This window comes from Bubalus bubalis, chromosome 21, assembly GCF_019923935.1.
Source record: "Bubalus bubalis isolate 160015118507 breed Murrah chromosome 21, NDDB_SH_1, whole genome shotgun sequence".
NCBI classification, from domain to species: domain Eukaryota; kingdom Metazoa; phylum Chordata; class Mammalia; order Artiodactyla; family Bovidae; genus Bubalus; species Bubalus bubalis.
Genome location: NC_059177.1, coordinates 48,168,412 through 48,190,494, shown reverse-complemented (window position 1 = coordinate 48,190,494; position 22,083 = coordinate 48,168,412). Strand labels below are relative to the sequence as shown.

Sequence of the window (22,083 nt, the reverse complement as noted above, 5' to 3'; positions counted from 1 at the left end):
AAAACAAGGTATGCCTGTATAAGAACAATGGATACTTATCCGATAATATGTCAACAGCAGCAAGAGAACTTTGATAAAGCATAGATTTTGAAAAAGCTTCTTCAGAAAGACCTTTCCTTACCTGCCAGAGTCTGGTCCCACTTGCTAATGCTGCTGGACTCAGCACTGAGTCCTTCAATGTATTTTAGGTAGGCCTCTGAGTGGAGAAGCCGTTGGGTCTTCGGTGGGGGAGCCACAAACATGGGTGTTGTTGGCTGCTGTATGACAGGGGGGCCAGCAGGATGTGGGCCAGGATATGGAGGTGGTGCCTGCTGCCCTGGAGGCCCCAGAACACCTACCTGAAAGAGCACAGATACAGGGTCAGGGGAGAAAAAATACTCAGCCCATGCTCTGAGAAAAAGGGTAACTTTAATTCTGTTGAGTCCTAAAAGATCCAATTTGGAGGCTCACCTGCTGCCCATACGGACTTCCACCTGGCGCTGGAGTCCCTACCATAGGGGCCACTCCTTGGTTCATCACACCTATAATTCAGAATTACAGGCACAATTAGAGGTTCTGGGATGAGAAGACTGAAAAACTGTCTGATAAGAAATGTCATTTAAAATGCAAACCTAAGATCACTGCCCTGAGTCTTTGTGGACAGGAACCCTAAGCACCCAAAACAGGATGTAGCATCATATAGAAAATTCATATTCTTTTGTTTTCTAGGTACTCTGAATATAAAGCTAGGAGAGTTTGTCAGATGTACATTAATTACTCATGGCTGAGAAATAATTTGAACTCTGCAGAGAATTCTAATATTTCCCTAGGTAAGCTATAGTCAGAATGCAACTCTATTTTCAAGGCCTTTATCTTTCAGCAAGTTTCCAGCACCTGAAGCCTGTGTTTAATTTCGGCAGTAAGAGCACTGCAACCAGGCTCAGCTGTATGCAGTGTGTTGGGACAGCAGGGGCCTGAGGGAAGAGGCTGTGCAAGTACACACTTCAGTGACCTTTGTGGAGGCTGGAGACACATTCCTGCTGTCCCCTCACAGGCTATCAGCACTCTGGTTCTGACTGGAGTCACTGATGTTGGCAGAGAGGGGACACTGCCCTCTGAGCGAGCGGCACTTTGAAAAGGGATCATCTGGAAGCAGGGCAGCCCTTGGTGCTATCACCTCAAATGCAAAATGACAAAGGGAAAGAGAAAGATTCCATGGTCTCACTACATTTGGTCTTTGTATAAACTTCTGGTGACTCCTCACAAGCAATTTCTGTCTCATACGTCCTGGTTGATAATAATGTGATATCCTAAATTTAGCATCTGGGGCTATTTTAATCTCAGGATCATCCATCTTCTAGTCTCATAAAAACAGAGAAACAGGCAAGAGACCCAGTTTGCTAAAAACTAACAAACTATTAATACAATCAAAACCCTGGTGAGATGATGTTTAAACCTTAAACAAGTCCAGCTAGCTGCATAGAAGGATGAATAAGAGCTAGCTTTGTATTCTATAGTTTCTCTGGATTCAAAATGGTGTATTTTGACCAGGCAGAACTGACTCACTAAGGTTCAGAATTGCTAAATATCAAGAAGTATTACACATCTGTTAAAGAGAAAATAGTAAGTGAAAACAAACTTTCTGTTTACAAAGCAGGGATTTTGATATTCCAAGGGCCCAGAAGGGTACCTGGATCATAAGAGTAGGATCCTAGCGATTATTTGTGAGTGAGTGAAGAGGATGCAGTGGGTAAGTTGCTATTCCAGCAACATATTATTAACCTCTGCCCCCCAGGCCCGCCAGGACACTCACGCACTTTATATTTCACAACACTGGGGGGCTCCCTGAGCTGTCTGTATCAATCTTTGCAGGGCAGCACAAACAAATCAGCAACCAACCCCCTTTGCTTCCTGGTTACAAATGCCATGCCATGGGGCAGCTGGTGAGACTGTGGCCCTACTCACCAAAGGAGTTCATGAAACTTCCTCTCCTTGAAGCCTGGTCGGACATGTGTGGGTAAACATTACGAGAGGATCTTCCCTGTCTCCCTGTCATCAGGTATGTTATGCTTTCTTCAAATGCATTTAGAATTTGGAGAAGGGGGACAGGGAAACATCTGTCCCCCAATACCCACCAAAAGACCAGTTACCTAGAGGGTACTGGACTCAGGTGTGGTTCCTACCAAATAACACACACACCTGGGGGTCACCTCCAGCCTCGTCTGACTGCTCAGTCAGACACTCTATGCCGAGGGGACAGGGCACAGAATTAAAGCCAACTCTACCTGCCACAGGGGAACACCCATTTTATGACTGACATAGTCCAACTCACTCACAGTCCACCACTTCCATAATGAAACACCCACTCCCACAAACGTTTCTTCCTCTGGTTAGGTCTGCATCAAACATTTCTGGGAGTTATGGCCATTTTCTAAGCAACACTCACATCACAGAGTGTCACTGGAGACACTGGGCCAAGCCACCAGGTTGGCTAACCCTATGTACTGTGGGGCACACCCTGTGAAGCATCGTCTGGAACTCTTCATAGCTGCGGGACTGGTACAGCCAAGACTGTTATAAGCAAATCTAATGTTTCTATATTCTGTCATCTGGGCCAGGTCTTTAGCTAATATTTTGGATAATAAATCAAATGCTATTCCAAGTCATCCTGAGGCCACTTTCCCTCCAACTAGATTATGTCTAAGGGTTAGTTTTTTTTTTTTTTGCATATGATGGGAACTGGTGATTTTTCCCTTCATAATAATCTTTCAATTTGCTAATTAATTATAAAGTAAAACTGTACCTATTTCTGAACTCCATTTATATGTTTCTATATGACATAACTTCTGGGCTTCTGCTGACAGACGAACCAATGTCTACAGTTACCAGGGTGGACTATGCTGTTCTTTAAATGCTATGTCATGCTTCTTCGAGGACTCAGACACAGAAAACTAGTTCAGTGCAGGTTCTTTCTCTCCCTCCTTTCTGTTCCTAGAAGGACTGACTGAAGAGTTTCTGAAGAGTCCTGTATTAGCAACTCTGTAATCCCCTTAGAGGGGAGGTGTTGTTTGAAAAGCAAAAGATGGAGCAAAGATTCTATACAAAAGACCCTTTGAGATAAGAACTGAACCAGAGCAAGAAATGGACGCAGGAGCAAAAACTGCTTTTCATATGTGACTCTGAACTAGCCATTTGGGAAACTTCATTCACTAGAGCAGACCATGACTGTCTAGGCTGAGTCTGCTTTCTGAGCGTATGCCGAACTGTTTGAGGGGTTCCAGAGCACGCCTCTTGCCCCCTCATCTGCTTAGTCTAGTTTCTTGTCATGTATCCTGTGCCGCTGCTAGGCAGCCAGTGCTCAAGGACAAAGGTGCTGAGCCACCTGCTCAACATACAGGACAGGTCCTGTGGCTGACATCCCTGGGGTTCTCAGTGAGGGAAGGCCTGCCCACATGGGCAGCAGGTACCTCCTGGAACAAATGGCTGAGGGAGGAAAAAGAGAGTATGAAGATGAGATTAATGAGTGAATGAGGATGAAGTTCTTACCCGGTGGTGGGATGCCCGGGAGGCCGGGCACACCTGGCGGAAGATGGTGGGGTGGAGGCCCCCCAGGGTGAAGTGGCTGCATGCTGCCCATGCTAACAAGGCCATCAACTGGGCCCTGCAAAGGTGGAAGGCCTGGCGGATAGCCACCCATCATGCCTTGAAGGACACAACAAATTTCAGACATGCATCATTAACATGCAACATGACCTAAGTAATAACAACCCCCCCCCCACATGCACTACTAATGAATAAAGCGCCCTTAGTACTGCATGATATAACAATTAGTGCAATTATTTTGTTGCAATAATGAACAAAATAAAACATTACAAATATGAAATATATTGCTGGATGAATTAGTACTTAGTATATTATTATTTGTAGTTATTCTCCCTGGGATAAATACACTGCATGTTTTCAGTTAAATAATAAAGAGTAGTAACAGCCTTCCCAAGGTCATGATTACTGCAAGCTGTTCAAACAGAGTGACCAGTTCTGTCTACTGCGATTCTACTGAACAGTATAAACCCCATCATTCCACTATGCCCACACTCATATGCCTATCACGGGTACACATGAGGGGAAACTGAAATGGAGGAAATGAGGCGCACAGCCCTGATCACAAAGCATGGTTCTCCAGCACGGGGGGAGGTGGGCAAGAAGTTTTTAAGACTTCTGTGTCCATTCCTCCTCCCTTCTAGCCCCACCACTGCTGATAAGAATGGAGCATGCTTGAGCTTGAGCTGGGGAACAGCTAAGAGTCATCACAATGACTGATGCTTCATCTTTAGATTTCCAAACATGATAAAATAAAGATAAAACCTCCCCCCACCTCCTGGCCCCCCAAGCCAACCTAAGCCCAGGTCACTCAGCAGCTTGTGCGCAGACCTTAGGAGAAACAGCTGGAGAATCAGGCTCTGCTGACATGAGAAAATGCCAATTGTCATCATTGTCTCCAAGCGCACAAATGTCCTCACAGACCTTCAGTTCACAGGGAACATTTTAAAGGAGGTACAGAATTTTTCTGAACAGAGGTTTTCATTCCTTTATTTTCAAAGTGCATTGTCACAACACAAAATATTTTCTGCTAGCTAGGGAAGAATTTCAAGAAACAAGTATTTTTGGCAAAAAGAGTGAAAAGAAGAAGAAAATTTCAAAATGTCAAAGATTCACTTATCAAAAGAACTTTAAAGCCACATGACATTTTTTAAATCAAGAAAAACAAATTGATTTTTTTCTGGGATTTGAAATGATTACAATGAACAAAACACAAGGCTCCCCCCAAAATGCAATCATCTTTGGTCACAGCTTCTTGCACAAAGGGAGCGTTGAGGAATTGGTGTGAAACCTCATCTTTATATAATTCTCTTTGTATTATAGAGGGGTTCTAGATACAGTGGAAAACTGCAGATTCTAAGAATTTTACTTTTTGACTTTCCCTGAAGAATTGTTTGAGAGGTATTTATCTTTACTCCTTTGACGCTATAAAATTACTGAAAACTCTTGAGATTGATTCAGCTTGCCTCATTGGTCATATCTAAGTTAAGAAACCTACAATTATACAAATAATTAAAATAAGTTTTAAATAACAATACCTCTGTACATAAACTAGGACTATGAATTTCCTTTTTCTTAGAGTTCAGAGAGGGAAGAACAGACACCATACTTATGAGGAGATGCAACGCTACCAAACTGTCTTTTAACCATTTCCACCAGATAGTTTTTAGGGATAAGTAGTTGGGAATGTAAGAATGTTAGGAGGCTTTGCTTTCAATTACAAAAGCCCATCTGAACGCAGCCTACACAGGCTGTGGTTGAAGAAATTATTAAGAACCGAAAGACATGACACTTGTCTTCATTAAACTGTACTTTGGCATTTATTATCCCAGTCACATGTGTTCAAATGAGCTTCAATGCTTGTAAGCAAAGCTGATCTCAGACAGCAACAAGGCTAAGAATCAGGCACTATGCAACCTGTAAACCCATGAAAAAAATCACCCTCTTAGCGGCAAAATTCCTGCTGTGGACCAAAGACTGGTTCCTGTAGAGAATGCTTGCCCTGCACTCCCATGGCCCAGAAGTCTGGGCACCATATGCTTAATAATGGAGCAGGGGCTTTCTGGAAGGGGGGCCCGCCCTCCTCACCCATCAGAGTTCTATGAAGTCATTCCCCAACAGGGAGCTAAAATGCTGCAGCTGCTGTTTTTTTAATGTTTTTAGCTGTTTGAATTCATTTTGTTAATGTGTCCCTGGGCTTTTTAGTCAAGGGCACAGTGCTAGAATATCACACATCAAATAGAACAAAAGAGAATGTCAATGAGGGAATTCTAACTTTCAAAGTCCCCATGTTCAAGGTCTGATTTCTGAAAACCTCTGGAACCCCATTAACCAAAATGGGCCATGGAATAGAGCAGGCGATTATGAGATTTGTTAGATCAACATCAGTTACACTGAGAGTACTGAAAGCCATGATTCAGATGTGCTTTGGCGAGTGCAACTGCTGACTTCAGCGATAGTGCATCTGAGAACTTGCCATCACAAAAGGTAGGAGCAACAATGGAAAAGTTATCCTATGCTACTCTGCCTTGAAAAGCAAAAAAAAAAAAAAAAAAAAGAAAAAAAAAAAAGGCGAAAACAAAAACAGCATCCCAATGAGCTTGTCTTGAACAACACTATCTTGGACTCCCTGCAAAGAGGTCAGACTGCTTGCTTAAGAAGAAACACAGCTTGGATGGACCTCACCAGGCTTAGAGATCACAAAAGAGGGACCTGAGAAGTGGTCTGCAGGCTTCTCATTGGAGACATGTCAGACAAGAATATTCAATTCAATAATGGCCAATTTTGCCATGGCTACCAGAACCAGAGACAACACACACAAGCAAACCACATTCATCATTTTCTTTTCTTTTTGGAAAAATATGTGACTGGGATACTAACAGAAAATGCAGTTTAATGTAATTAAATAGAAAAGCATTACAGAGTGGGCACAATGAATTGAATAAGGACTTTGTATTCTACTTAGCAGTCATGCACATTGGTGACCAAGAAAGGATTTATAATTCATTGTCAAAAATCCTTTTAAATGGTCAGTCTTCTAAAGGATGGCTGCAGCAGAACAAGGCAAACTGAATACTGGGATGAGACGGGAAAATCATCATCTCCTTAAGACTAGTTTTGTGTTTCCTCTTGGGAGTCCCTCCAGAACAGAATCCAGGGTCTGTTTGTATTTTCTGCTGTAGAACTCTATCCAGAGCAGTCTGGGGTGCGGAATATCGCCAGACCATGCCCACAGCCAGGGGAGAGCTGCTCTCTACCAATTCCCAGGGTTGGGCCCAGGGCCCATTTCTGGGGCAGAGGGGAGGCATTGCCCATAAGGGAAAGGCGATATAAGGACAACATGGATGATTCAAACTCTGAATCTGTCATGAGAAGAGCCTAGAGATTGTGGCCTACTCCTCGTTGGAGAAAAAAAAAAAAAAAAAAAAAATGAAGGAATTTCTTAAAGTGGAAAAAAAAATGGTCTTAGCTCCTGTTTTTACCTGCAACAGGTGTCAACTGCTGATTGAGCATCCCCATTGGTGTTGGTGGTGGCACCACCCCCATGAGAGCCCCCACAGGGGTGCCTGCTCGGGGAGAAGCACTCGGCTGCTGTTGCTGTGCTGCTCGCTCTCTCTCCTGCTGCTCAGCAACTTTAGCTGCCCGCTCTGTAAAGGCATTTCAGATTTTCAATTCTGTTTTTAACCCAGGAATTCAAAATACCATCCATTGCATTCAACAGGACTAGTTAAAAAAAAACAAAAACAAAAACAAAAAAAAAAACACAGGCAACAGTTCTGTCTCAATGGAAGGAACAGTAGATGACTAGTCTCAACACAGGAGGAGTCGGGCCGATTTCACTTGGTAACCTAGAGTCCAGCTTTCCTATCCCATCTTGAGAACTGGTCTGCAAAGATTTCAAGAATGTTAAGACTGCAACACACATTCAGAAAGCACAGATTTTATTTAAAAACGTCACCAGCATAACCAACGTGGTTAATCTCACAAGGCACCCTGAAGATGAGAAGCGCTACCATTATTCTAGTATTAATAGCATTACAAATTTTTAAAAAATTTCAACATGAAGCAATTCCATGGCCCATTATAATTTTTGGCACAATTATTACTTACTATATTTTCCTGATATGTTGCACCCAATTTTACTAAGATTTGAGGACTCTTGTCATTAGTGTCATGGGGTTTAGCAGCTGAAGAAAAGTTTAGCAGCTGAAGAAAATTAACTCTGTAAGGGAAAAGTAGCTTACTGCCTCCTCCACAAGGTTTTAGAAAAATAAATGCTAATTTGTACATTCTGATGAAGAGGTCATGTTTAATAAACCCCAAGGGGAAAAAAATGCATGATACTCCAGGCTACAATCATCAGAAGCAGGAAATACTATGTATACACATATGAAGCAATGGACAATGCACGGACAGAACCAGGTTTCCTGAAGCTGAGTTCAATACTGACCATAAGTCATCCTAAATCAGCAGAAGTTTCAGAATTCATACTTATTTCATCCAAAATGCGAGAGGAGCATTAGCTTGTGTGCCAGTTCTGGGCTGTGGAACATCCTTGCTACATCCTTCACTCCTCGGAGCTACTCTTTCTGCATCTCCATGGCCAGCAGCCCCAACAATCACAACTCCCAGTCTTTTCAGGAGCTGGCAAGGCTGGACTCTGACTAGCGAACTCTAGAAATGTGCATTACCAAAGCTCCCACAATAAAGGTTGACTTTGCTTCACCGTTCATAAATAGGAAATCCTTTCCACTCTTCACATGGACAAACTGAGACTGGGAGACAGATAGTGACTTGTTCAAGAATACAGAGAGAACCAGCAGTAGCCCTGATTTCCTGGCATCAAACTCCAACTGCCACACGTTAACCCTCCAACATGGAATTCAAAAGGGTACCGCTGGCTGATATAAGGAGGGGGCAGATAGCTCACGGTCACATGGCTTTAAAGAGCATCAAGAAGCAACGGTTCCAGTCCTCCTTTGTTTAAGAATGTGAAAGTCAAGCAAGTCAAAGCTTCCTTGGCTGCGACAGTTACCTGCAGAGACTCGTCATCACTCACTACACTGTCCCAGTGTACAGATCCTCTGTACAGTGAGCGTGAGGGACAAAGGCCATTTTAACAACCCATTTCCTTGAACTAGCGTTTAAAAAACAAAACAAAAAAAGTGAGACACTGATGACCTAGAACCCCACATTAAGTTCTCATATTTTCATTACACAAATGAAACAGTAAAATGGGAGAGCAAAAAAATGAAGTTGAAAAAAGAAGAGTTCAAGCCTGGGGATGGAATATTGGACCTGCTGGTTCTTTCTGGGAGGAGCCCAGTTAGGCTGTCTTAGAAAAGAGAATTATCAAATGAAGTCAGCCAAACTCCAAACTTTGGGTTTTGAACTGAGTGGGTCAGAACACCACAAGCTCAGACTTGGTGTCTCAGGCAGACACTGGTGAGTCACATAACTCCTCTTGCTAAGTTCTCACTGAATTTCAGACTCCCCTTAGAATCTGGGAGAATTTCCCAGAAGTCGTCACTCTTCCTTCTCTTCAGTTTGGCCCCAGAATTTTTACTTTTACGTGATCTCCAGACACATTTCTCGCTCTTGTTCACACTCTAAGTAACCAGCCGAGCAGTACTGGCTTCATTTTGTCCTGGACCAGGCTTTATAGCCATGTGAGCTTCATTTGAAACACTCCTCCAACTGAGTGATATATCTGGGTCTTAACTTCCACTATGGTTAGAAATACCAATGCTCTCCAAGGTTGTAGGTTCTTATAGAACTGACTATGATTTCTCAAAGAATGTTTCATGAAATATTAGTTCCTCAGGATATTAGCAGATATTACATGAATACCTGATCAATTTCAGAAAATGCCAGGTGGGCAAAAAACAGGTTCTTAACTGCAGGTTTAAAGACTTTAATATGGCAATATGCACTGTAAGTTTCCAAGAGAGAAGTGTTTGGAGTGCTTCTCAAACTGCTTTTGCCACAATTTTTTTCTGGCTGAACATCTTGTAGGATTAGGGTTCTACAGAAGATCCTTGGGGAAGCCTGTCAGATAATTTTAAAAATCAACTATATAAAAAATCAAAGGAGTAAACTTTTCTTTTAAAAAAGGAGTTTCTTTGGAAACTCCATAAAATTTAATAAAGGAGGCAGCCTTGATAATTAATTTATTTATGGTCGTTGAAAAATAATGGGTTTGGACCCTGTCAAGAAGGGTAATGGTGATCACTGTGGTTATTTGAGAGAGGGCTTTATAACTGTCAACATGAAGCACTGTATACAATTCCAAATGAAAAAAATACAGCTCTGAGGGCAATCATCCTGCCTAACCTAATGTTTACTACTCATTTCCTTATTTAAGTCATGCCTAATATTAAAAAACAAAAAATCTCTATTAAGTATCTGTCCCTAATGGCTATGAACCATCAAATCCTTGAATGATAGCTCACAGCCCTAAATAATTTAATTATAGAGTAAAAGGAAAATGAAGGCAGTTGAGCTTTATCAAAGAGTACCCAAGTACCTTAAAAGTAGCTATGAATGCAGCACAGGCCAGGAAAGGCATAGAAAACCAGGTGCTTCAGCCAAGCCTCAGTCTGGAGTTTATATGGCTTGTCAAGGGCCATAATAGAAGATCACTGATTTTAAAAGCCCTGTTTCAGATGAAATTTTAACTAAAACTGTATCTAACATCCTTGTACAATCATTCCCCAGCTCAACACATGTGTGCTTACAGGATTTAATAAAAGAAAAAAAATCATGCAATTTTTTAAACAGCTAAATTTGAGAAATTTTTGGAAAAAAAAAAACAAAAAACCAACACACTAGGATCAGAGGCCAAGTCAGAGGCAGCGCTTGCTCAGCTGGGACAAGGCTGACACTTAAACTGCTGGATGGGAGCCATTTGAGACAGCCCCAACACAAAGTTCATGTGCAAGTGGTAAGAACAAGAGATTCAACCTAAGCTCGTGCACTGCTGAAAACACCCCCTCGCTTACAAAGCTCAGACAGTTGTGCCTATGCTCTATTTACCTTCATATTCTGCTTTCTTGGCTGTCTCAAGGTTTCTCCACTCTGTCCCCACCAGTCGGCTGAGCTCCCCAAAAGAATAGTCTGGGTGCTGGGCCTTAATCACAGCTCTCATCTCACTGCTGAACAGGATGTAGCCACTCATGTTGATCTTCCGTTTGGAGCCTTCCTTCTTTGCACTGCCTTTAGCAGATTTGGGCGTAGACTGTAAGACAGAAAGCTCTTATAATGCATCAGAACACTGCATCTCGTCAATTACTAAAGGTTTTTGTAAGCCAAAAATGTGCAATTTAATAGCTACTGTTGTACAGACATCTTCAGTTTATAGTTCATTTTCTTATTCAAAACACAGCTATTTCTGGCCTCTGACCATATAAGAAAAATGGAAGTTCCACTGAATTCCATGACTGCAATCTATAATGGTGACCTCACAATCAAGGCTTGAGAAAATTCTAAATGAGAAAATACCTATAGGGATCACCTTAACCAAAAGATGGGGTCCTAAAGAAAGAGACTTAAAAAGGTATGAGCAATAAAAGCTAGAGTAAGAGGACGATGCAATTCCTCATTGGTTTTTTTTTTTTTCAATGCAAGACAAGGAGAGCTTTCTAACTAAACCTGCCACTAAAGCCAGCTATCTATGAAACTTTTTTATAAAGATACTACATTTTAAATTATTAGTGGCATCAAGAGAGGAAAAAATAAAAAAATCTGTTACTTCTTGAAGAATTCTAGGTTGAAGCTCCCATAACGGAGGGACTGGATGTCTCCCTTCTTTTTACTGCAAACCAGAGCTAGGAATAAGACAAGTAACAGGAAGCCACCACCTTCACCTGTGGGGGTGTGTAGGGCATGAGGTCCAGCTCACTGGTCAGGGGGGTCTGAAGCTGAGGTAGAGAAGGAGGCTCAATGACCTCACTATCCTCTTCTCCCATCTCTTCAATATCATCATCGCCACCTTCTAACTCAGCAAATTTAGCTTCTAGCAACTGGATCTTCTTTTCCAATAAAGGTGAGGGCTCCTTCTGAGGAACAATCGGTTTTCTAGAAGAAGGGACATAAAAATAAATAAATAAATAAGTAAAATGAAATCGCCTGACACTACTCCAGGATGGATTGGAAAGCAATGGTCTGCCTTAATACCTAGAACCAACTTTCTGTAATGTGCAATGTCCACTCTTTAAGTCCACAAGGGAAATAATTAAAACATATAAAGTCACATCTACTTACAGATGCTTGCTTTTTAAAAAAAATATTTATTTATTTGGCTGCATCAGGTCTTAGTTGAGGCATGCGGGATCTTTAGTGCAGTGTGTGAGCTTAGTCACCCTGTGGCATGTGGGATCTTAGTTTCCTGACCAGAAATCGAACCTGTGTCCCTTGCATTGAAAGGCGGATTCTTAAGCACTGGACCACCAGGGAAGTTCTCAGATGTGTGTTTTTAAGGGATTCTGCTGAATACCCAACAAAAGCACTGGACTGAAAGCTAAGATCTAGTTGCCTATAAATACTAAGAACTTTCGCAGTTCACAGAACTACACAATATCTTAATAGATGATGCATACCAGAACCAAAGATTTCTGCCTCCATATTACAGTTATTGAAGTCTACACAAAGAGGACTGACCCAGCAGCCACCACATCTCAGCAGATTATGAGGATTTGCCTTTAATATTTAATTAAATTAATTAATATGTTCTGTTTGAAATGTCTATTGCTCTAGTTTAAGACCTAATAAAAAACAATAAAACCCCACTGTGGACTATGCAATTTTGATATAAGTTTTACTGATATCAAAGGAGCTGAAGTGCTCTTTTTTAGTTTTTTCAACTTTACCTGAAGTAATAAATTTCATCATCTACCACTTTAGCAGAGAGTGAAAACCTCTTCAGTCCCTTAAATTTCTTCATCTGCTTGTCACTCTCGTTGTAGCGGCTCTCACAAAGCAGAATGTCATTTTCTGGAATTTCAGTTGGCCTGCAGGAGAGGAAGTCCTTGAATGACAACACAGCACATTTTCCTGAAAGAGAAAAATTTTGGAGAGAAATTAAAGGAGTTACTGTGGTCATAGATAACAATTATTTTAAACCTTTAAATTAATACATTCAAATGATTAAAATTAGAAGATTTAAAGGGTATAAGGATGTAAGGATAGATATGCAGATCAATAGACTAGAATTAAAAGTCTAGAAATAAATCCATATTACTGAGTTTTTACAGGTAACTGATTTTTGACAAGGGTGTCGAGACAATTCAATTGGGGAAAGAATAGACTCTTTAACAGGCAGTGCTGGAACAACTGGATTACCACATGCAAACGAATGGAGCTAGAAGCCTACTATATGCCATATACACAAATTAATTCAAAATGGATCAGAGACCTTAATGTAAGAGACACAACTATAAAACTCTTATAGAAAAACATAGGTATAAACCTTTGTGACCCTCTATTAGGCAATGGTTTCATAAATGTGACATTAAAATCACAAGCAACTAAAGAAAATAAAGATAAATTAGACTTCATCAAAATGAAAAACTTCTGTGCTTCAAAGGACACAAAGTGAAAAGACAGCACACAGAACAGTAGGAAATATTTGCATATTATATCTCTTGTGAGTCTAATATCCAGAATACATAAAGAACTCTGACAAATCAGCAATAACAAAATAAATAACTCAAAAAACAGGCAAATGATCTGAATAGACATTTCTCCAAAGAAGATATACAAATACCCAATAAGCTGATGAAAAGATGCTCACTCACATCATTAATCATTTGGAAAATACAAATAAAAATTGAAATACCACTTCACATTCATTACAATGGCTATTACAAAGGGAAAAAAGCCAAATGAAACTTCCAGAAAATACCAAGTGTTGGTAAGGATGTGGAGAAGCTGGAACCACTATATGTCACTGCTGCTAATGTGAAATGGTACAGCTGGATGTGGGAGTTGGACTATAAAGAAAGCTGAGCGCTGAAGAACTGATGCTTTTGAACTGTGGTGTTGGAGAAGACTCTTGAGAGTCCCCTGGACTGCAAGGAGATCCAACCAGTCCATCCTAAAGGAGATCAGTCCTGAGTGTTCATTGGAAGGACTGATGTTGAAGCTGAAACTCCAATACTTTGGCTACCTGATGCGAGGAGCTGACTCATTTGTAAAGACCCTGATGCTGGGAAAGATTGAAGGTGGGAGGAGAAGGGGACGACAGAGGATGAGATGGTTGGCTGGCATCATTGACTCAATGGACATCAGTTTGGGTAAACTCCGGGAGTTGGTGTGGACAGGGAGGCCTATGGACATAGAGTCACAAAGAGTCAGACACGACTCAGCAATTGAACTGAATTGAAAGTTGATCAGAAATTCTACTTCTAGGTAAATATACAAAATAACTGAAAGCAGGGACTCAGATACACCTATACCAATGTTCACAAGAGCATTACTTACAACTGGCTAAAATATAGAAATTACCCAAATGTCCATCAACAGATGAATGAATACACAAAATGTTACATATACATACAATAAAAAACTATTCAGCCTCAAAAAGGAATAAAATTTGGATACATGCTACACCATGGACGAATTTTGAGAATTTTTTATTTATGCTAAGTAAAATAAGTCTGACTCAAAAAGGAAAAATTTTGCATGATTCCACTTACATAAAGTACCCAGAATAGCCAAAATTCATAGAGACTGATAGTAAAATAGTGCTTATCAAGGGGCTGGAAGAGATGGAAATGAGTAGCTATTGCTTAATGGGTACAGAGTTTCTATTTGGGATGAAGAAAAGTTCTAGAAATGGATAGTACTGATGGTTGTACAGTACTGTCGGTGGGTGGGCTGCAGCCCACGGGGTCACAGAGTCAGACACGACTGAGCACCTGAACAACAACAATGTATTTGGCTGCATCGGGTCTTAGTTGTGGGATTTACAAATGGTCAGTTGTGGCACTTACAATGGTTAGCATATCACTCATATTGTTTTACACCTAAATTTTGGTGCAAAATAATATATTTTAAGGATCACTGCTGGTATTAGTATATTTATTCAACTAGTTCCCTACTGGTGGATGTTTAGTTTCTTTTCCAAATTTTTGCTCTCTCACTGAAGCAAGACTGACATACGTTAAAACATATACCAATTTGCACACGAATGAGTACACCTGAGGAATAAACATCTAGAAGTACAAAAGCTGGGTCAAATGGTACATATACTTTAATTTTTGTAGGTATTATCAAATTTACCTTTCACAGAGGCGATGGTAATTCATAAACCCACCACAAAATGGGCAAATGCCACTTCCCTAAATTCTTGTCAACTAGTAAACATATGAATCTTTGACAATTTGATAATTTTTTTAAGAAAGTAGCATCTGGGTAATTTTAACTTAACATTTCTCTACTGGCTTAGGTTGTGCATATTTTAAGAACCACTTCTCTCTGCTTTCTATTAATCTTTGCCTGTTTTCCTATTGGATGTTGATCTTTTTTTCTAATTATTTAATAGTTCTTCATATATGAATGAAATCTGATCTTTTTCTATGATATACACTGCAAGTATTTTTCCAAAGTTGTCACCTGTCTTTGCTTCTGCCAAACATTTAAAACTTTTATATAGTTGAATTTATCAATCTTTCTTATATGGTTTTTGGGTTTTATGTTAAGGATTATAAAAATTTCTTCCCCATCACTTTCCTTTGGTATCTTTACTACTTCATGTTCATTTAAGCCTATATTTTATCTGGGGATTTATTTTGAAGCTGATGTGAGAGATGGATACAATTTTACTTTTTCCAAACTGCTACCTAACTTCCAAGTAGCAGGGAAGTGGCTATGGTGCTTTTGTTGAAAACATAGCTGCCACCAGCTGGGTCTGGCAAGGATATCAGTTTGGGCAAACAGTAGACATGATGAAAAGCTTGGGAGAAAAAACTGGGAAGTGAGATGTTTTGAGGAATAAGAGTTTTGAGAAGCTTCCACATATTCCTGGAAATCTAGAAAGCCATGCACGTGCTACGGGCAAGGTGCATGTTCAGCAAAGACCTGAGAAGGCCCCAGGCTCTCATTTCCGCTGACTGTCAAGGCCTGCGCAAGCAGGCAGTGTGTATAAAGGCAGAGCTGTGAACCTTCTGGCTGAGTGCTGAGTGTGTGCTCCAGCAAACATGCGCTATGCAGCTGCAAAGGCTGGGCATTTGGGGTGGGGTTTTTTTTTTTTTTTTTTTTTTTGATCCAAGCACTTAAGAAATTCTCTGTTAAATCACTAGCTGACCACTAAGCTGGTAGAACAGAGACTTCAGTGACAACACACAACAAAGAATACAGTCTTTAAAACAGCTTAGAAAAGTCACTAAATAAGCAATAACAACTCACAATAAGCAGTGACAACAAAACTTAAGGAGGGGGGTAGAATCTGATTTCCAGAGTTATATTATATTGGTAATATTCACAATATCCAGTCTTCAATAAAAACTATGAGGCATGCATGAGACAAGTAAGTAGGGCCCATTCACAGGATAAAAAAAAATGAACAGAAACTGTCCCTGAGGGAGTTTAGACACTGAACTTACTACACAAAGAATTTAAATCAACTGTCCTAAATACACCAGAAGAGCTAAAGGACAAGGAACTAAAAGAAACCAGAATGATGTCTCACCAAATAGAGAATCAATAAAGAGACAGAAGTTGTAACCATGAAATAGAAACTCTGAAGCTGAAAAGTACAATAACTAAAATGAAAAATTTATTAGAAGGGTTCAACAACACACAGAAGAATCAATGACCTTGAAGACAGGAAAATTAAAATGAAAAGTCTGAGAAAGAAAGAAAAAAAGAATACAGAAACATGAAGAGCATCTCAGAGACCCAAGGCACACCATTAAGCATGACCCACATAGGCATAATAGGAGTCTTGGATGGTGAAGAAAACGAAAAGCACAGGAAGAAATATCTGAAGACACAGTGGCCCAAAATTTCCCAAATGTGATGAAAGACATGAAAGAAAAACTGCCAATGGAGAATTCTATATACATCAAAAATATCCTTCAAAAATCGAAGACTTAAGACATTTCCAGATAAACAAAAGGTGAGAAGAGATTCTTGTGAGCAAACCTGTCCTACAAGAAATGCTAAAGGGAGTACTGTAGGCTGAAATGAAAAGGCATTAGATAATAACTTGTAGTCATACAAAGAAATAAAAAACATTAGTAAAGGTAACTACATAGTTAAATATAAAAGGCAATATATTTTTGGTTTGGAAATTCTTTTTTCAACCTATATGATTTTAAAGACAAATGCATAAAGCAATAATTATAAATCTATGATAACGGGGCACACAAAGTATAAAGAGGTAATTTCTGACAATAACACAAAGGAGAGGGATGGAGCTATAGAGGAACAGAGTTTTTTGTATAGTGTATATGAAAATCAGATTTGCATAAGTTTAAGATGTAATCCCCAGGGTCCTCACTAGGAAAATAACCAAGAAACAATCAGTGATATAGTTGTCCTAACCAAAGAAGACCTCAGTCTCCCCTTTAGGCTCCCTCTGTCTCCTTACTAGAAGTAAAGCTCCAGAGCACAAGTTAAAAGGAAGACCTTCTCTGCTGCAGAAACTCAAGAAGGATTTTAATAACTTCACTAGCCTTTGTTGTCTCTCCCCAGAGTGGAAGAGAAAATGTACTGAATTATTGGCCATTCAGACATGATTACCATATTCAATTCTGAAAAAAATTCAAAGCACCAAAGAACAATATAGATAAACATTAAAGCAACCAGACAAAGTCTAAGTGTAAAATACTTTTTAGGGACTTCCCTAGTGGTCCAGCGGTTAGGACTCTGTGCTTCCACTGCAGGGGACCCAGATTCAATCCTTGGTCAGTGAACACATGCTGCAACTAAATATCCTGTATGCCACAACAAAGACAGCAGATCCTGCGCACCAAAACTAAGACCCAGGGCAGCCAAATATACAAATAAAGTATTTTTTAATTTGCAAATTTCCTTTTGATCATAAGCATGGTGGCTTCTTCAACTTTACAACCATAGGTAATCAATATAAAGTTGTAACTAGTAACCTTTTGGAAAACCACTCAAAAAGATGTAGGTAGCAGCTAGTGTAAAAAGTTATTGAGTTAATTTGGGGCCAGAAGAAACCCAAGAGCTGAAAACGGTGACAGTATATGAATCATGTAACTATATCTCAGAAGCAGAATGGCACTTTGCACACTCAGGAGGATGACTCAACAGAAGCCAAAGCAAGACCTTCATGTTTCTGGAATCGGAACAGTAACACTACTAGGGTTAATCCAACAGAGACAGTATGTCTTTTAATTGCTCTCCTTGCTTCCTACCTTATTCTTACAACAATTCCCCATACTGCAGCCACAGTGATTCCTCTAATACACATGTTGGCTCCCATGCCTCTCTGTTCCGACTCCTCATAAGAACTCGTATCTGTTAAAGCTCAATCCCTGCACATGACCTACCATGACTTAGGGCCCAGTCACCTGAGAGGGCTCATTCCCTACCAGACCCCTGTATAGCTGCAGTCACTCTAACCAAAGAAGACTTCAGTCTTCCCTTTAGGCTCCCTTTGTCTCCTTACTAGAAGTAAAGAGCTTTCTTACTGTGACTCAAACACACCCAGACACTCTGCCTCAAGGTCTCTGCAGCTGATGTTCGCAGCGCCTAAAAGGAGTAAAATCTCAGCAGCTATTTGAATAGTTTTCTTCCTCACTTCCTTCAGGGCTCTGCTCTCATGTCACCTACCAGAGAGGCTTTTGCTGATATGACCTAACCAGAACCTCCCTGCAACATTACTCTCTATCCTCGTACTCTGCTTTATTCTCATTCATTGCCCTAATTACTACCTGATGTTCTATATATTTAATTTAATTTAATTTTATTTATTTATTATTATTTTTTTTTTTGGTGACCCCATGGACTGTAGCCTATCAGGTTCCTCCATCCATGGGATTTTCCAGGCAAGAGTGCTGGAGTGGATTGCCATTTCCTTCTCCAGTATATATTTAATTTTAATTTACTAACTGGCTCCCCAGCCTCTGCTCCACACAGTTAGGTCTCTGAGAAGCCTGAGATTTTTATTTTTTTATTGCTATATACTTAGCACCTAGAACAGTGTCCAGGACAGAAAAAGTGTGGAATGACTCAACTGTGGAATGAGTGTGATTAAATGAAAAGTATGAATACATACCTAGAATACATGTCATGGGGCAGGTTTCTTCCAGATTACTCAAAAACACTTCCTTCTTGTAGAACATTTTTGTCGGCTCATGTTCTGTCTCTTCTGGGTGAATGAAGATGGGGCCGTAAAAATATGCAGCTCCATCTCGGACCCATACCTTTTCAATTCTTGGGAGAAAAAAAGGGAGTAATTCCATTAAGTTAGAATCCTGATGGATTTCATTCCTGAAGGCTTAATCTATCAAACATTCTGCTAACCAAAAACTTAATGGTATGCTATATTTAGAGGAGTTTCACTGACTATTTTGATAATTAGACAATTTTCTTGATTCTTTTTTTCCCCCTTTAAACATATGAGAAGATATTTGGGGAAAAAAAGAAGTGAACATTTTTTTAAACATAATACCAAGGAATACAACTTAAAAGTTTAAACTGACTACTAAGTTTTCTTCCTGAGATACAAAGCATCTATCAATTGGACTTATGAGCTGAATAAACACACAGATCCTCAATATTTGGGGTCAGATCACATCAGTGGCAGACATGCCTTTAAGGCCATGGTTCATGACCTTCTTGTAGGTCAAGATCTAATACCCCTTTACCTCAGGAAAATCTAATGAAAGCCACTGACCATCTCCCTAGAAAAAAATAAAAACATCTGACTGCTCTGTGCAGGATACTGTACTATTTCTCAGAACCACACCATAAGGTTGATATTATTACTGTTCCCAAAGTCTCAAGGTTCCAGACATGAAGCAGCATCCTCATCTCAGTTAATATACACTTTGAGTTCCTCAGATCAAAATGCAGGAGTCACCCTTGACTCCTCTCTCTCTCCTGGACACTTTGCTGCTATTGTTGCTGCTTAGTTGCTCAGTCATGTCCAACTCTTTGCGACCTTATGGACTGTAACCCACCAGGCTCCTCTGTCCATGGGATTTCCAAGGCAGGAATACTGGAGGGTGTTGCCATTTCCTTCTTCAGAGGATATTCCAACGCAGCAATCAAACCCACGTCTCCTGCATTGGCAGATTCTTTACCATTGAGCCACCAGGGACTACATTCTCTTAACTTAACCTTTTAAAACTGGATCTAATTTGTAGAACTGGATCTGACTACTGGCCTGAGACACCATCATTCTTGCCTGGATTATTGCAACAGCCTCCTAGCAGATTTTGCCTTTCTACCTTTGACTCTTTACAATCTATTCTTAATAATCAGTAGACAGAGCCTTTCTGCTAAGACCTAAGTCAGATGTCACTTCTGGGGACTTCGCTCGTGGTTCAGTATTTAAAATGCTGCACTTCCACTGCAGGAGACACAGGTTTAACCTCTGGTCAGGGAACTAAGATCATACATGCCATGGAGTGCGGAGGGGGGAAAAAATGTCATTTTTGCACTTGAAATAATCCATGGTATTTCATTTAATTCAGTAAAGGTGCAAGTCCCTTCAGTAGTTTCTGAGCCTCACACAATTTGCACTATATCCCCTGGCTCATGTACTTCCTACCTAACTCAAGTATTGCCCACTCCCTTTGTTACAAGCTCTGATCTCAACAGCCCAGGCATGCTTATCTCTCCAGTCTTTGCACTGGCTGTTCTCTGTCCCTGGAAAGCTTTCTCCCTGGATATTCACATTACTCACTTCCTTGGTTCCCTCAAGTGTTAGCTCAACTGTGAACTCTTAGTGAGGCTTCACACATCAGCCTGTAAAGTTTTGAACACCCTATTTTGACCATGGCATTCCCGATTTCCCATATCCAGCTCTATTTCTTTCCACAGCATACATCATAATTTAACGTACCATATACTTTACTTACTCATGTTTACAGTTTGCCTTCCCACTAGAAAAAAGACCCAGGAGACTAAGGATAATTGTCTCTTTTATTCACTAATGTATCTATCAGTTCAGTTCAGTCGCTCAGTCATGTTCGACTCTTTGCAACCCCATGAATCGCAGCACGCCAGGCCTCCCTATCCATCACCAACTCCCGGAGTTCACTCAGACTCATGTCCATCGAGTCAGTGATGCCATAGAGCCATCTCATCCTCCGCTGTCCCCTTCTCCTCCTTCCCCCAATCCCTCCCAGCATCAGAGTCTTTTCCAATGAGTCAACTCTTTGCATGAGGTGGCCAAAGTACTGGAGTTTCAGCTTTAGCATCATTCCTTCCAAAGAAATCCCAGGGCCGATCTCCTTCAGAATGGACTGGTTGGATCTCCTTGCAGTCCAAGGGACTCTTAAGAGTCTTCTCCAACACCACAGTTCAAAAGCATCAATTCTTCGGTGCTCAGCTTTCTTCACAGTCCAACTCTCACATCCATACATGACCACAGGAAAAACCATAGCCTTGACTAGATGGACCTTTGTTGGCAAAGTCATGTCTCTGCTTTTCAATATGCCATCTAGGTTGGTCATAACTTTTCTTCCAAGGAGCAAGCGTCTTTTAATTTCATGGCTGCAGTCACCATCTGCAGTGATTTTGGAGCCCCCAAAAATAAAGTCTGACACTGTTTCCACTGTTTCCCCATCTATTTCCCATGAAGTGATGGGACCAGATGCCATGATCTTCATTTTCTGAATGTTGAGCTTTAAGCCAACTTTTTCACTCTCCACTTTCACTTTCATCAAGAGGCTTTTGAGTTCCTCTTCACTTTCTGCCATAAGGGTGGGGTCATCTGCATATCTGAGGTTATTGATATTTCTCCCGGCAATCTTGATTCCAGCTTGGCTTCTTCCAGTCCAGCGTTTCTCATGATGTACTCTGCATAGAAGTTAAATAAGCAGGGTGACAATATATAGCCTTGACATACTCCTTTTCCTATTTGGAACCAGTCTGTTGTTCCATGTCCAGTTCTAACTGTTGCTTCCTGACCTGCATATAGGTTTCTCAAGAGGCAGGTCAGGTGGTCTGGTATTCCCATCTCTTTCAGAATTTTCCACAGTTTATTGTGATCCTCACAGTCAAAGGCTTTGGCATAGTCAATAAAGCAGAAATAGATGTTTTTCTGGAACTCTCTTGCTTTTTCCATGATCCAGCGGATGTTGGCAGTTTGATCTCTGGTTCCTCTGCCTTTTCTAAAACCAGCTTGAACATCTGGAAGTTCACAGTTCACGTATTGATGAAGCCTGGCTTGGAGAATTTTGAGCATTACTTTACTAGCATGTGAGATGAGTACAATTGTGCGATAGTTTGAGCATTCTTTGGCATTGCCTTTCTTTGGGATTGGAATGAAAACTGACCTTTTCCAGTCCTGTGGCCACCACT

At 40.6% G+C, this 22,083-nt stretch overlaps 1 protein-coding gene across 32 annotated transcripts in view; it reads right to left on the bottom strand.

Annotated features, from left to right (window-relative positions):
• PBRM1 (polybromo 1) overlaps positions 1 to 22,083 on the bottom strand; it is a 108,828-nt gene that overhangs the window by 4,547 nt on the left and 82,198 nt on the right. For 16 of the 32 annotated variants that reach the window (XM_044934081.1, XM_044934085.1, XM_025272430.2 and 13 more), the window contains 8 exons: positions 18,827 to 18,984; positions 12,447 to 12,630; positions 11,445 to 11,655; positions 10,615 to 10,816; positions 7,062 to 7,226; positions 3,526 to 3,681; positions 451 to 521; positions 122 to 338 (listed from right to left, as the gene is read on the bottom strand). In XM_044934081.1, the coding sequence (XP_044790016.1) occupies positions 122 to 338; positions 451 to 521; positions 3,526 to 3,681; positions 7,062 to 7,226; positions 10,615 to 10,816; positions 11,445 to 11,655; positions 12,447 to 12,630; positions 18,827 to 18,984 (1,364 nt within the window). Of the gene's footprint in view, positions 1 to 121; positions 339 to 450; positions 522 to 3,525; positions 3,682 to 7,044; positions 7,227 to 10,614; positions 10,817 to 11,444; positions 11,656 to 12,446; positions 12,631 to 18,826; positions 18,985 to 22,083 lie in introns of those variants that run through there. The other 16 variants (XM_044934103.1, XM_044934104.1, XM_044934106.1 and 13 more) reach the window with 4 other exon arrangements.